Source organism: Giraffa tippelskirchi, chromosome 10 (assembly GCF_054371585.1).
Source record: "Giraffa tippelskirchi isolate mGirTip1 chromosome 10, T2T-mGirTip1v1.2.pri, whole genome shotgun sequence".
NCBI classification, from domain to species: domain Eukaryota; kingdom Metazoa; phylum Chordata; class Mammalia; order Artiodactyla; family Giraffidae; genus Giraffa; species Giraffa tippelskirchi.
In genome coordinates, this window is record NC_137284.1 from 131,149,163 (window position 1) to 131,165,163 (window position 16,001).

Consider the following 16,001-nt stretch of genomic DNA (forward strand, 5'->3'; position numbering starts at 1 on the left):
ACATCAGTCCTTTCAATCAACACCCAGGACTGATCTCCTTTAGAATGGACTGGTTGGATCTCATTGCAGTCTAAGGGACTCTCAAGAGTCTTCTCCAACACCACAGTTCAAAAGCATCAATTCTGAGGCACTCAGCTTTCTTCACCATCCAACTCTCACATCCATACATGACCACTGGAAAAACCATAGCCTTGACTAGACGGACCTTTGTTGGCAAAGAAATGTCTCTGCTTTTAAATATGCTATCTAGGTTGGTCATAACCTTCCTTCCAAGGAGTAAGCGTCTTTTAATTTCATGGCTGCAATCACCATCAGCAGTGATTTTGGAGCCCAAAAAAAACAAAGTCTGATCCTGTTTCCACTGTTTCCCCATCTATTTCCCATGAAGCGATGGGACCAGATGCCATGATCTTAGTTTTCTGAACGTTGAGCTTTAAGCCAACTTTTTCACTCTCCTCTTTCACTTTCATCAAGAGGCTCCTTAGTTCTTCTTCACTTTCTGCCATAAGGGTGGTGTCATCTGCATATCTGAGGTTATTGATATTTCTCCTGGCAATCTTGATTCCAGCTTGTGCTTCTTCCAACCCAGCATTTCTCATGATGTACTCTGCATAGAAGTTAAATAAGCAGGGTGACAATATACAGCCTTGACGTACTCCTTTTCCTATTTGGAACCAGTCTGTTGTTCCATGTCCAGTTCTAACTGTTGCTTCCTGACATGCAAACAGGTTTCTCAAGAGCCAGCCTAGGAGTTCTCTCTAGTGACTGGACACCACTCTTAAGTGAGGGAACATTACTGCACTACGCTTGACTGCTACTTAGGACTGGTCAGGCCTCATAACCCTTCCTGCTGGAAGTTTCTCTCTCCTGAGCCAAACTGGTAGGGGGCGATTTCAAAGCAGCAGATATTGTTCTGCTGACACCTAGAAGATATGAAAGGATTCTCTTCCACATACCTTGTTGTTCTGTCGCTAAGTCATGTCCAACTCTTTGAGAATTCATGGACTGGAGCACGGCAGGCCTCCCTGTTCTTCACTATCTCCTGGAGTTTGTTCAAACTCATGCTTGAACAAACCTTGAGTTGTTCAAACGCATCACCTTGAGCTGGTGATGCCATCTAACTACCTCATCCTCTGTCATTCCCTTCTCCTCTGGCTCTCAATCTTTTCCAGCACCAGCATCTTTTCCACACACCTATTCCAAGGAAAATGCCAGTGTCCTTCCAAACCTGTAGACCAAGGCTAACTGCACGGCCCAGCTGCAATTCAAAGAGTTCATGCTCCTTTGAAGATCTGGAGTCTAGTGTTGGTCCTGCATCTAAAAAAAAAGAGTTGCTTTCCCAAGGACAAAACCAGCTATAATCATCTGCTGTGGTCAAATTCTCCAGCATCTAAGGCTTAAAAATGAACACAATCTGTGAGAGAAATCAAGCAGGCTGTATAACTGTAAAAACCAACCACACTACAAAGTTCTAAAATAAAAGTCCCACATGGCTCTGCTCTTAGTAAGTTACCATTGAAGCTTAAAGTCTGCCCTGGTCCTAACAGAAACTTCAACAAAAACATATGATTGGGCTCTCCCAGAGTTTACAAAGGGCCATAGTCTTTTACACACAATTCAACATGAGAAACCCTAAGAATTGTTTTTTTCCCCAAAAGTTTGCAGCAAACTCATTTGAGGTCAAAAACCTGACCTGTAACAGTGTCAGTCTATTTATAATCATTTAAGTGCCCAAAGGAAGTAAAATGGAGTTTAGTCTTTACTTGGAATATGCACATGCCTTCACTACACCAGAACAGAAAATAATGGTTCAAATGTTGACAATCTCTGTAACATATGTATTGGACCTTACCTTCAATATAGCAACAAAATTTGCCACTTAAGAAAACTTTGTAGCTAACTGGCAAAACAAAGACCCATTACATAGTACAAATAATCTTTCCCAATATTATCGACATTCGCACTTTTGAATTCAGAATATGACTGATCCCAACCTTATTCTCATATCTGGCATTACATCGTGCATGAGTGCTCAGTCGTGTCCGACTCTCTGCAACCCCATGAACTGTAGCACACCAGGCTCCTCTGTCCGTGGAATTTCCAGGTAAGAATACTGGAGTGCATTGCCATTTCCTACCCCAGGGGATCTTCCTGATGCAGGGACTGAACTCACGTCTTCTGTATTGGCAGGAAGGTTCTGTACCACTGTGCCACCTGGGAAGCCAAGATTTGGCATAACCTATCACTTTTTACCATTTTGCATCAATTTCCCAAACAGGCCTGTCAGAACCCAATTAAACACTTTTCTCCTTTACTCAGTTTTGTCCCTCCAAGCAAGCGAGAATGACAGATATCTAGTAGCAATGCCTGAGTAGTCTGGCAGCTTCAGAAATGTGTAAATTGAAGGTACAAAGGCATAAAAACAGCCCATAAATAGGTCTCACCAACAAGATTTAAATTTTGAATAAAAAATATTAAATGGGTTAGACCACATAAAATTTTACAAAAATAAGTCACATTAACATTTAAAAAGCAGAACTTTTTTCTCCCAATAGATATTAGCTACAAACATGAAATGGCCACCCACTCCAGTGTTCTTGCCTGGAGAATCCCATGGATGGAAGGGCCTGGTGGGCTACAATCTATGGGGTTGCAAATAGTTGGACACGACAAAGCAACTAACACACACAAACACTTTACAGATAACACTGCTCAGATTTTCCACCAGAAATTTATCCTGGAAATGAAAAGGTAATAACTCTCATACCCAAAAGTTAATAGTAATAATGAAGTGGTTTAAGATTGGGGAGAGGAAATGACTGTCTACTGTAGAAAATCTTACACAACATTTGGCAACTGCAATCTTTCCAAGCCTTCCATCTCTTAGCCGAACAGGCCTTAAATTTAAGAATGCCCTGGAGAGGGCATAATCGTTTTCCCCATGAAGTAAAATTACTGGGCAGAAAATACTAAAATACCACTTCGTTATCTCACCAGGGCAGTATACCCCACATTTTTTACTTAAAAAAAAAAGATAATATTTAGTGTTTGCTAAATAGAAACTTTGTATGTGCATCTGATGTGACTGTCATTAAGCAATTCAACCATTACTCCTTTTTTGGTAGGCATTCAGTGGAACAGAATTTTAATTCTGCTATGTTTTACTGATAGCATTCCTAACAAGTTTGGCTGTATATTGATACTTAGACACTACTAACTTGAGAGCTTTTTCCTTCTCTCCCCTCCCACACATAAAACAATTATATTCCGATGGCTAAATGCTGTTTAAAAGAAAATCTCAACTGCACATCAACTACACTTCAATAAAAATAAATAATAACAATAAAAAAAAATCTCAGCAATTACTTTGATCTATTACACCACAGAGAAGTCCTACCATTACCTTTAAATCTGACTACTCAAAGCACTTCCTATCAACACTCTCCATTACATTTCTACATAGCTAGACATTTTTTGACATGGAAAAATCATGGTGAGGGGGGAGTAAGGAGAGAAGGAAAAGAGGGGAGGAAGGTGAAAAGAAGGAAGCAAAAAGGGAGGAGGAAGGAAGGGGTGTGGAAGGAGAGAGAAGGATGGGGAAGAATGAGGGAGAGGTGGAGAGAGGAGGGATGGGGGACGAGGGCGAGTTACCTGGAGGAATGCAGCCAGCGAGCTCAGTCTTACAGGACAGACAGAGTAGAGGGCAGGAACATTTATTTTTAACTTCTGTTGTAGTGTAGTTTCTTTAAAATGTTGTATTAGTTTCGGTTGTACAGCAGAGTGAATCAATTATACGTATACATAGTTAGTTAGTGTTAGTTGCTTAGTTGTGCCCAACTCTTTAAGACTCCATGGACTGCAGCCCATCAGGCTCCTCTGTCTGTGGAATTCTCCAGGCAAGAATACTGGGGTGGGTTGCTATTTCCTTCTCCAGGGGATCTTCCCGACCCAGGGATCGAACCTGGGTCACTTACACTGCAGGCCGATTCTTTACCGACTGAGTCACCAGGGAAGCCATGCATATACATATATCCCCTTTTTGGATGTCCTTCCCATTTAGGTCACCACGGAGCACTGAGTAGAGTTCCTTGTGTTATACAGTAGGTTCTCATTAGTCGTCTATTTTATACATGGTAGTAGTGTATACATGTCAATCCTAACCTCCCAATTAATTCCATCCCCCTTCCCCCTGTGTGTCCATACATTTGTTCTCTATGTCTGTGCCTCTATTTCTACTTTGCAAACAGGTTCATCTGAGTAATTTTTTTTAGATTCTCTCTCTATATATATACATTAATATACAATATGTATTTTTCTCTGTGGCACATATATACAGTGGAATATTATTCAGCCATAAAAAGAACTAAACTGTGCCTTTCGTAGAGACATGGATGGACCTAGAAATTGTCACACACAGTGAAGTAAGGCAGGAACCGTTGAAAAAAGTCACAGAATAATGAAAAGATATGTATAGTATAGTGTATATAGTATAGTATATACTATAGATGTGTATAGTATATTCAGGTAACCACATTTCCCCCCACCATCACTTACCAGTCAAGTATATATGAGGAGGTTGAATGAAACAAGGTGCTGTAATATAATTGGGTACTTCCAGGATTCAAAGGTTGACATCCTAAACACCCACAATGTGAGAGTATTAGAAGGTAGGGTATTTGGAGGTGCTTAAGTCATGAGAGTAGAGCCCTCACAAACAGTATCAGAGTCTTATCAAAAAGCCTCCATGCGGCTCCCTAGCCCTGCAGCCATGCCAGGACACAGTGGGCAGGTGCCATCTGTGAGCCAGGAAACAGGTCCTCACCAGACACCACACTGCATCCACCAGAACCATGATCTTGGACCTCCCAGAATCCAGAACTAAGAAATCTGTTTTTTTTCGTAAGTCACCCAATTTGATGATTTCTTAAAGCAGCCTGAATGGACTAAGACACAAAGGTCTAAGTGTTCACAAGGAACTTACCGTCCGTGTATAATCTGAGCATCACAACACAACGCTTAGGGAGAAAACCCTGCAGAGCAGAGAGGCTGATGCAGTGACCATGGACGACTTCTCAGAAACAATGCAGGGACCAGGAACTCTGCCAGCTGCTCTGGTGTAACAGGGAAGAGAGACAATGAAACGAGCCTGTTTCTTAACCAGAGGACAACAATCTAAGGTCATGGTCATGTAGACTCTCCTGCTTTCTCCAAGCCTGCAACATTCATGTATGATCACTTGCCAATTATTATTTCAATAATAAACCTTTCAGGAATGGTTACCTTATGCCATTACAAATGTACACAACTTTGAAGAGCCATGAAAAGGACAAATCAAAATATCAATCTCTCCCTGTTATGCAGACTCTCGGCTCTCTTTGTACTCCTGCTGGTCATGAGCAAGTTGGGATTCAAGTGCAGGAGGAAGCAACCTTCACAACTTGCCACTTTATGGGGCCCCAAGGGGCCAGTCTGTATGCTGAGAGCTCTGCAAAGCAGGGGAGGAAGAGGTAGGGAAAAGAAAGGGAGGCAGAAGGAACAGAAGGGACAAAGGAGTCGGGGAGAGAAGGCGCCAGCCTGATGGGCGTGCGGAACTCTGCATGGAGGGGAGCAAGTTGCAAGCCCCCTAACACAGCCCTTCTTCTCTGCTCTCTCACTTGCTAGAATCATCATCCTTCTCTGGCTATCCAAAGAAGAAAGGCCAGGTTCACACCTAGCTATCACATGTGAGTGCACCAAACCATGAAAAGGAGCCAATTTTAAAAATCAAAGGCTACTGGGCCCAGGGAGAAAGAGGAAGGCTGGTCTCCCTTCTCCCTTCCCAGTACGCCTGGAACAAAGGTTAAGTATATTTAATCTCTTTCCCTTTGAATGCCCCTACATATTCATTTGTAATCGCCACTAGCTTAATACCTTCTGTCCATGCTACACTATCAGACCTGCACGTAATTTTATGAGAAACAAAGGTAACCTAGGAAGGAAGTTCAATTCCTCTATATGACAGAAACTTTTAGAACAGAGAACTAAGTGGTCAAGCTAAAATCTTAATCTCAGCAATTTATAGAGGATTAAATATACTCCAGTGTGACAAATACATCACAAAAGCAGAAAAATCATCACTTACTGCTTCATCAAAACATGTAGAGATTAAAGGCCATTGGAGAAGCCACATAATAATAGCAGTTCACATTAAGCATTGTGCTTAGCAACCTAAATTCAATAATTGGTTTAATCAACAATCCTGAGAAGTAGGTACATTATCATCTGTACTCAAGATGAAGAAAATGAAGAGCACCAATATCAAGTTCCCTGGTCACTCAGTGGTGAAGAATCTCCCTGCAATGCAGGAGATGCAGGTTCAATCCCTGGGTCGGGAAGATACCCTGGAGAAGAAAATGGCAACCCACTCCAGTATTCTTGCCTGGAGAATCCCATAGACAGAGGAGCCTAGCAGGCTACAATCCATGGGGTCACAAAGAGTAGGACACAACTTAGCGACTAACAACAAGATCAAGTTCCAGAGTCTCACAGATGCAAAGTGTTAGAGTTGAAATTCCAACACAGATAGAAGCAAAGTGTTAGAGTTGAAATTCCAACACAGATAGAAACAATTTTGTTCCACTTGTTTCCCCCTGTATTTAAACTCATCTTCTCTATGATGAAGCCTTCACAGGTCCTTTAAGTCAGAGATAGCTAACCATTTCTGTAGCATGAACTTTTTAGCATTTTGGTAAAGTCTATGATTACCTTCTCAGAATAATGCTTTTAACAGCATAAAAGTAATTCATAGGATTATGAAGGAAAGCAGTTTTACTGCAGTTATAAAAATACTTTTAAAAACAAATTTGTGCTGTAGCAATTTATGTGCATCTTTCAGAAGTCATTAGCAAGATGTAATGAGGGATTTAAGAGTACCAGTTTCAGTGGAGTTCATGAACATAAACAGTATTTCAAGACAGCTGCAATAAAATTTGTGATACCAAAATATACATATTTTGATTGGTGATAAAGCCAACAGATACTGCTAGAACTAGTCTGGTTTACTGCCTATATTCCTAATTCTAAGATAATGCTAAATTTCAGTGAGAGGCTACTGAAAATTAAAGCTGTCATGTTTTCTCATCTGAGTTCACAGATTTTCTGAATTCCACCCAGATTAAGGACATCAGTATACTGCAAGTCATCACTTTCTCTCTGAAACCAGCCTCTTGTAGCACTCCTCTTGGTCCCTCCTCACACCACGACTAGAATGTTGGTAATGTGCCTTAATCCTTAAGAGACTAGCACCTTCCTTAGGAGCAAGGGATAACCCTTGTACCTGGAGGGCACCACAAGCATCTCCTGCAGAAGGGATGGTTGAAAGTTTATGGTACACATGCATACAAATATGACATTATACTTTCAGCTAAAAATAGTAGGCACCTACCTCTGCTGCATTGCAGGCAGATTCTTTACTGTCTGAGCCACCAGATACTTAACAGTGACATTTAAATGAGCAAAAAAGTTCATAATTCTTTCAGGGTCATAAAGCCAGGGAAAAGGAATATTTACCCTGAAAACTTTTATAAACTGAACAAGGCTCAAAGTAACAAACGAAAAATTTAATTCTAAAATTAGAAAGAACTTTTGATACCAAAAAAAAATCCATATAAAATATCATTTGCCTAATACAGTTCTTCAAAGAAATTTTACTTAACCTTATGGTTACAAGGAAATTTAAAATAAATGAAACTAAGCAACTTCTTGAAGACATTCAAAGTTAAAGAGCATTTCCCCTTCTAATGAAAGAAATCTTATAAAATGTAATCTGTGACCAAACAGCTTACTCAGGAAGCAGAAGCGTGACTGCTCAGAAGAGATCCTGGAAACACCAACCTCGCACTTTCCCTGAAGGAGGATACCGCTGCTCTGAATTTATTCAAAGAACCAAGAGTCTATGAAGGGGCAGGTATGTTGAAACTTCCTGAATCATGGTGTCAAAAAGGCTTGTAGCATAGCACTGAAATATGCACCACAGATATGGTAAACCCTACCTTGGCTATATGGAGACCCACACTTGAGCATCTGCCCACTGGATTCGAGGATTACAGAATGAGACAATGAAGTGCTTCTGCCCTTTGTGGTGACCTGGCTTGGATTAAACGTTCATATCGTCAGCCAAACTTGAAATCTGTACTAGGTCGACTAACCTGTGATCCACTGTAAAGATACAATACCTTTATATAAAAACATAGATGCAGAAGAAAAGATTTAGTTAACAAAGGACTAAAACACGTCCAGAGCCACAGAAATTCACTCCACGGGCTTGGGAAAAAAATCTCAATTTCTCCTGAAAATACGTGAAGAAAGGAGAAAACAAAAATGCTCCAACAAGATTTCCTTAGCTATCTCACATCACAAATTTCTGCAATCTATAGATCAGGTCTTCACAAAATGGACAGCATCAAGAATGCAGGCAAGTCTACAGAACACAGACAGGCAGCGAAAAAGCAAGCTACCCTAAATAGAAATGAATCTCAGACATTTTCAAATACTTAATTTGAAATGCCATCCTTAGAATTTAAGAAAATGTGATGTGAAACAAGACGGCTAATATCAAAAATAACAAACAGAATGTGATCTGCAGAGCTGCACGAAAATTTAAACCCTCACTTCTCATTACTGGTTACTGGATTTCATGTGTGAACACACTGACCTTTCTTCATACCCTCCTGACACAGGATGCCAATCCTGGTTTACTTAGCGATCATCAATTCACTCTGAAAAAATAGCCTTTTTCATGGTATCTTTTTTCCAAAGTTTAAAAGAAATTTTGACAGGTCAAACAGCCCTTGGAATATGAACAGTAAATCTTTCCATCCCAAAGTAAAGGGCTAACAAAAAACTGACACCAAAATATTTAAATGCAAACCTACCAGCCCTTCTCCCTCTATTTTGGCATACATAAAAATCTAAGACCTTTGGGTGGTACTTTTTAATTTAAAAAAGGTAATTACAAAAAAACAAAGCAAGAGAGACTTAAAAGACTCTCAGTTTTCACAAATCAACTGTTAAGCAACTGTATCTATTTTTTAAATAGATATTAAAGGACAGGGCATAATGTCGGGGAAAGAAAGTAGGTAGAAGAAAAGGAATGATATGAAATTGACTGCTGGTAATGAGAAGCTGGTAGGGCTTCCCTGGTGGCTCAGTGGTGAGGAATCTGCCTACAGTGCAGGAGACCGGGTTCAGTCCCTGGGTCGGGAAGATCCCCTCAAGGAGGGCATGGCAACCCACTCCAGTATTCTTGCCTAGAGAATCTCATGGACAGAGGAGCCTGGCAAGCTGCAGTCCATAGTGTCACACACAGTCGGACACGATTGAAGTGACTAAGCAGCAGCAGCAGCAAATGTGAAGCTGAGGCAGCCATTCCCAATTTCTTTGGAAGAAACTAACAGCGAGAGTCAAGCTCCCTGATGCTCTAGACTAGGAAGTAGTATATACAGATTTTTCCCAACATAAATGTGTATAAAAATTCAACCACCATGGCCTGGAGCTTAGTCCTGGAGCTATAGTATCAGGCCTTGCTCTTTTTGTTGTTGTTCTTTACATTTTGGAGATGTGAAAGCGTGTGGGGCAAGAAACAGAAGAAATAAAGAAACAAATTAACACTTGGAGGCTTGCAGAGAGGAAAGGAGCTTCAGAAATTATCTTCCCTCTTCAACAGGTGGGGAACCAGACCAGTAGTCAAGACCTGAGTTTCACCAACATACTCTACTCTGAAAACAGATAGGGAAACAATGGAAACAGTGAGAGACTATTTTCTTGGGCTCCAAAATCACTGTAGATGGTGACTGTTGCCATTAAATTAAAAGATGCTTGCTCCTTGGAAGAAAAGCTATGACCAACCTAGACAGCATACTAAAAAACAGAGACATTACTTTACTGAAAAAGGTCCATCTAGACAAAGCTATGGTTTTTCCAGCAGTCATGTATGGATGTGAGCACTGGACCATAAAGAAAGCTGAGCACTGAAGAATCTATGCTTTTGAACTGTGGTGCTGGAGAAGACTCTTGATAGTCTCTTGGACTGCAAGGAGATCCAACCAGTCAATCCTAAAGGAAATCAGCCCTGAATATTCATTGGAAGGACTGATGCTGAAGATGAAGCTCCAATAACTCTGGCCACCTGATGCGAAGAACTGACTCATTAGAAAAGATTCTGATGCTGGAAAAGATTGAAAGCAAGGAGGAGGGGACAACAGAGGATGTGATAGTTGGACGGCATCACCAACTCGATGGACGTGAATTTCAGCAAGCTCTGGGAATTGGTGACGGATAGGGAAGCCTGGCGTGCTGCAGTCCATGGGGTCGCAAAGAGTTGGACATGACTGAGTGACTGAACTGACTGACTGATTCTACTCTGAGAGTTACAAATCCAAGAAGGGTTGTAGATGGAATGAGGAGAGGATGGAAAAGCATGATGCAAACCAGTCATGAATAATTTATGAAGAAAATAAAATTGAAACGAAATGTGGTGCAGTCTCTACTTGAAATATGAATATGTCTTTCATTCTACCAGAACAGGAAACAAATGAGTATCAGAGGAAAGGTAACTTAACAAAACTGCAAAATGGGGGGGTGATGGGTGGGGGGCTAGGCTCTGAAAATAACTGCAGTATAAAAAGGGAATAACAGTCATCTTAATGTATGAAGAACACTTGTAAATCAGTATTTGAAAGATGAACATCCAAATGGACAAAAAGGACAAGAATAGATAATTCAGAAAGAAATAAATACAAATGACTGGTATGGAAATGCTGAACTTTGCTAACAATAAAAGAAAAATCAGTTGGCATTTATTTTATGATAATACCAAGTATGAAAGAGGGGAAGACAACGGCACTCTAATATACTGTTATGGTAGCAAAAATTGTTAACACTTTTGAGAACAATTTGGTAATCTGTATAAGAGTTTAAGCAATATTTATCTTCTATCGTCCAGGAATACCACATGCAGAAATTTAACAAAGATGAATTTATGTAAGATTACAAATGACCATCTCAGCACTTATTTTAACACTTTAAGAAAACTAGAGTGTCTAAAAATAAAATTGAGACACAGGCAGACAATGGGCTACTACACAGCTACTTAAAACCATACTCATGGAGAATATTTAAAGAATGTTCATGATGTACGTAAAACAAAACTGAAGTAATTCCAGTTTCATATATACAAAAGAGAAACAACAAACTGTTTGAGTGGTCTATAGGCTTTGGAATAATAGGGGATTATTTAATGTCCTCTTTAATATTTTAGGGCTTCTCCGGTTGTTCAGACAGTAAAGAATCTGCCTGCAATGCAGGAGACCTGGGTTTAATTGCCTGGTTGGGGAGATCCCCTGGAGAAAGGAGTGTCTACCCACTCCAGTATACTTCCCTGGAGAATTCCATGGATAGAGGAGCCTGGTGGGCTACATTCCATACAGTTGCAGAAGAGTTGGACAAAACTGAGCACCTAACACTTTCCTTAATAGTGATTATTTTTAGAGCAGTTTTAGAATTACAGAAACTTTTCCTCTTTAATGTTTTAAAAATTCTCTTAACAATCATATTACACAATACTTCTATTAAAGTGTTCTTAAAGTATTATTAATGTAGAAAACATTTGAATCCCAGAATAAAGTGTTTCAAAATGAAAGTATACAATAAAAATGCCAAAAATAGAGCTTAATATTTTGGGATGAAAATGAGTAATTTTTCCTTTAATACAAGATTTGTAAATTCACACTTAGAGTGTTTTTTTTTTCCTTACAGAAGGAATTCTCATTTGCATCATTATAAAAGTAGAAAATCTGAAAAGCAAGTGGTTGTCCTGGTGATGATGGGGGCAAGACTTCTTTTAATACTACTTTGGTAATTTTTAAACATTAAAAACTTCTAACTCTCATCCATTCTCAGGAACCAGAAGAGAACATAAATTAATGGAAGTAATCAGAAAAATATGCATCCTTTCCAAAAAGTTCTTGAAGAGCTTCCCTGATAGCTCAGTTGGTGAAGAACTCACCTGCAATGCAGGAGACCCAGGTTCGATTCCTGGGTAGGGAGGATCTGCTGGAGAAAGGATAGGCTACCCACTCCAGTATTCTTGGGCTTCCCTTGTGGCTCAGCTGGTAAAGACTCCACCTACGATGTGGGAGACCTGGGTTCATTCCCTGGGTTGGGAAGACCCCCTGCAGAAAGGAAAGGCTATCCACTCCAGTTTTCTGGCCTGGAAAATTCCATGGACTGTATAGTCCATGGGGTTGCAAAGAGTCAGACATGACTGAGCGACTTTCACTCACTTCTGAAAAGTTGTAAACAAAGCTAACCCACCAAAAAGGTGGGGGAGAAGACTACAATGTTCATTTTTGGCACAGTAATAGAACTTGAATATTTGTTACATTGAAAGCAGCTAGTAAGCAATTATATACTGTCTTTCGGAAATCCAAAAAGGGAAGGCCATTTTCTTTTCCATCTATCTGTTATAAATCATACTGTCATTGGTTACATTTGGATGAAGTCCACCTGAATTTTGTAAACAGAAGCCAATATCTGATGGGAAAAACAACTTGGAAAGTAACATACTACAATAGACCTATGTTTATCCATCCACAGAATCAGCTGAAGTCTCCTAAATGGAAAAACAGAACAAGGGGAAAAGATATGGCTAGGAAAAAAAAAAAAAAACATACTTATAGAACTACTGTCCACTGTATGTCTTCCTCCAGACAGTGAGTTACTTTGGGGGTCAGGGAAGCTTGAAGAAAAAAAAGAAAACATCTATTAAAGAAAAGAAGATGAAGGTACTACAGAATCTAATAGTAATTAGCAGCCATAAAATTATCAAGATTGTTACTGCTAACTTTTATTAAGCAACTGAGTATGTTACCTGCCATTTCTTCTTTTCCTATTGTGGTTCCTCTCTATCACTAAGTCTGCCCACTTAGGTGGTTTAGACACTTGGGTCCACTTTTTTCCCCAGCAATGCTACTAACTTAGAAGAAAAACACTGAAGTAATTTCAAAATCAAATTGCTTTATTATTCTTATTATATTATAGGCTGATATTCAAACCAGAGCATTTCATGCAAAGGTGGGCACAATAAAGGACAGGAATGGATGGACCTAGCAGAATTAGAAGACATTAAGAAGAGGTGGCAAGAAAACACAGAACTATACAAAAAAGATCTTAATGACCCAGATAATCACAACGGTGTGATCACTCACCTAGAGCCAGACATCCTGGAATGTGAAGTCAAGTGGGCCTTAGAAAGCATCACTACGAACAAAGCTAGTGGAGGTGATGGAATTCCAGTTGAGCTATTTCAAATCCTCAAAGATGATGCTGTGAAAGTGTTGCATTCAATAAGCCAGCAAATTTGGAAAACTCAGCAGTGGCCACTGGACTGGAAAAGGTGAGTTTTCATTTCAATCCCAAAGAAAGACAATGCCAAAGAATGCTCAAACTACCGCACAATTGCACTCATCTCACACGCTAGCAAAGTGATGCTCAAAATTCTCCAAGCTAGGCTTCAACAGTACGTGAACCGTGAAATTCCAGATGTTCAGGCTGGATTTAGAAAAGGCAGAGGAACCAGAGATCAAATTGCCAATATCTGCTGGATCATCGAAAAAGCACAAGAGTTCCAGAAAAACATCTATTTCTGCTTTACTGACTATGCCAAAGCCTTTGACTGTGTGGATCACAACAAACTATGGAAAATTTTTAAAGAGATGGGAACATCAGAGACCTGACCTGCCTCCTGAGAAATCTGTATGCAGGTCAAGTAGCAAAAGTTAGAACTGGACATGGAATAACACACTGGTTCCAAATAGGAAAAGGAGTACGTCAAGGCTGTATATTGTCACCCAGCTTATTTAACTTATATGTAGAGTACATCATGAGAAACGCTGGGCTGGAGGAAGCACAAGCTGGAATCAAGATTGCCAGGAGAAATATCAATAACCTCAGATATGCAGATGACACCACCCTTATGGCAGAAAGTGAAGAGGAACTAAAGAGCCTCTTGTTGAAAGTGAAAAAGGAGAGTGATAAAGTTGGCTTAAAGCTCAACATTCAGAAAACTAAGATGTCATCTGGTCCCATCACTTCATGGCAAGTAGATGGGGAAAAGGTGGAAACAGTGACAGACTTTATTTTTTGGGGCTCCCAAATCACTGCAGATGGTGACTGCATCCATGAAATTAAAAGATGCTTACTCCTTGGAAGAAAACCTATGACCAACCAAGACAGCATATTAAAAAGCAGAGCCATTACTTTGCCAACAAAGGTCCGTCTAGTCACAGCTATGTTTTTTCCAATAGTCATGTATGGATGTGAGAGTTGACCTATAAAGAAAGCTGAGTACTGAAGAATTTGCTTTTAAACTGTGGTGTTGGAGAAGACTCTTGAGAGTCCCTTGGACTGCAAGGAGATCCAACAAGCCCATCCTAAAGGAAATCAGTCCTGAATATTCATTGGAAGGACTGATGCTGAAGCTGAAATGCCAATACTCTGGCCACCTAATAAGAACTGACTCACTTGAAAAGATCCTGATGCTGGGAAAGATTGAAGGCAAGGAGAAGGGGATGACAAAGGATGAGATGGATGGATGGCATCACCGACTCAATGGATGTGAGCTTGAGTAACCTCTGAGAGTTGGTGATGGACAGGGAAGCCTGGCATGCTGCAGTCCATGGGGTCACAGAGAGTTGGATACAACTGTGCAACTGAACTGATTCAAATTGAAGTTAAGATGTCTGATAAAAATGGGTGAGATAGAAATAGCACTGTCATATAAAAATTATCTTCACAGTAAATGCTGTATTTAATAATATTCATGATAAATATTTAATACTGACACAGATATACAAAAACATTGGAACACACACCCAGAAGGCACCACATATTGAAAACCTAGAAAGATTGAATCCTGTCATGATCTAGTTGAAATTTCTTTGGTCAAATAATGTGGAGAAAAAGAAATATCTTGAGTCGCCCAGCAAGATCCCACATATTAAAGAGTGGTAAATTAAATCAAATATTCAAAGGTACAACCAATTCAAGAAGAGACAGATAATTCTTTATTGTCTGTATAAAATATAGACATACAACCAAAATGGAAAAGACTATACATAAAATCACTGAAGCAATAACATTTATGAAGCTAAAAAAATTAATAACAAACAGACTTTGGGGAACTTGTAAGCCCTCAGTATTAAGAAATATTTTCAATTTGATTGGTAACACACATTTACTAGGGTTTTCACACATATGGATATATTCCCACACATATATATCTTCACGGTTAAAGATGGCCATCACAACTAACAAAAATCTAATATATTAGAAAAACACCACTGATAGACTGTTGAACAGAGCTCCACACAGCAAACATGTACCATCTCTGAAAAGACAGATTTTGAAGTATAGAAGCCAAAAAAGACAATAAAATCAAAGAATACTAAGTTAGAAATAACATAAAGCCCAACCATGCTTCTGAGGCATCGGCCATCTTTGACAAAGCACAAAACCATGAAACTGAAATCTCAATAGGAAGAAATTCCATGGCAGTACCGAAGTGATACTTTAAAATATTATAAAGAAAAAACAAAATACATAATTTTTACACAGAGCAGTAAGTGCTATGATACTCATCCACTTAGTCAACAAGTCAATCTGTTAAAAACATTTGTGTGCCATAAAATACGTGCTATATTTGTGGAATAAGATGAAAACCAGGGCAGACATGGTTCCTTCATGGAACATATATTCTAGAAGTCATTAGGATCTAGGTCAACATGTTTCTCAAAATATAGAGTAAATCAAAATTATCCAGGTGCAAGTTCAAAATTCTGATGTCCATCCCCAGAAATTCTGATTCAATAGGTATTGAACAGAACTCAAGATCTGTTTTTAATAAGCTTTAATGGAAAGAGTGATGTTTTAGCTCTGCTACTGGTTAGGTAGCAGCTTTGGCACTG

General features: G+C 39.5%; 2 protein-coding genes across 22 annotated transcripts in view; one reads left to right on the forward strand and one right to left on the reverse strand.

The window, feature by feature from the left end:
• CADPS2 (calcium dependent secretion activator 2) overlaps nucleotides 1-16,001 on the reverse strand; it is a 535,874-nt gene that overhangs the window by 374,249 nt on the left and 145,624 nt on the right. The window lies entirely within an intron of this gene.
• The window catches only part of LOC145523564 (uncharacterized), a 31,792-nt gene that overhangs the window by 7,023 nt on the left and 8,768 nt on the right, over nucleotides 1-16,001 (forward strand). Inside the window, exon 2 of one of the 3 annotated variants that reach the window (XR_014066718.1) lies at nucleotides 11,794-11,892. The exons of 1 other annotated variant lie outside the window; for it this stretch is intronic. Coding sequence is in view for 1 of the 2 variants with exons in the window: in XM_081534100.1 (XP_081390226.1) it covers nucleotides 13,137-13,432 (296 nt within the window). In the remaining variant the exon portion in view is untranslated. Of the gene's footprint in view, nucleotides 1-11,793; nucleotides 11,893-13,083; nucleotides 13,433-16,001 lie in introns of those variants that run through there. One more of the 3 variants, XM_081534100.1, reaches the window with a different exon arrangement.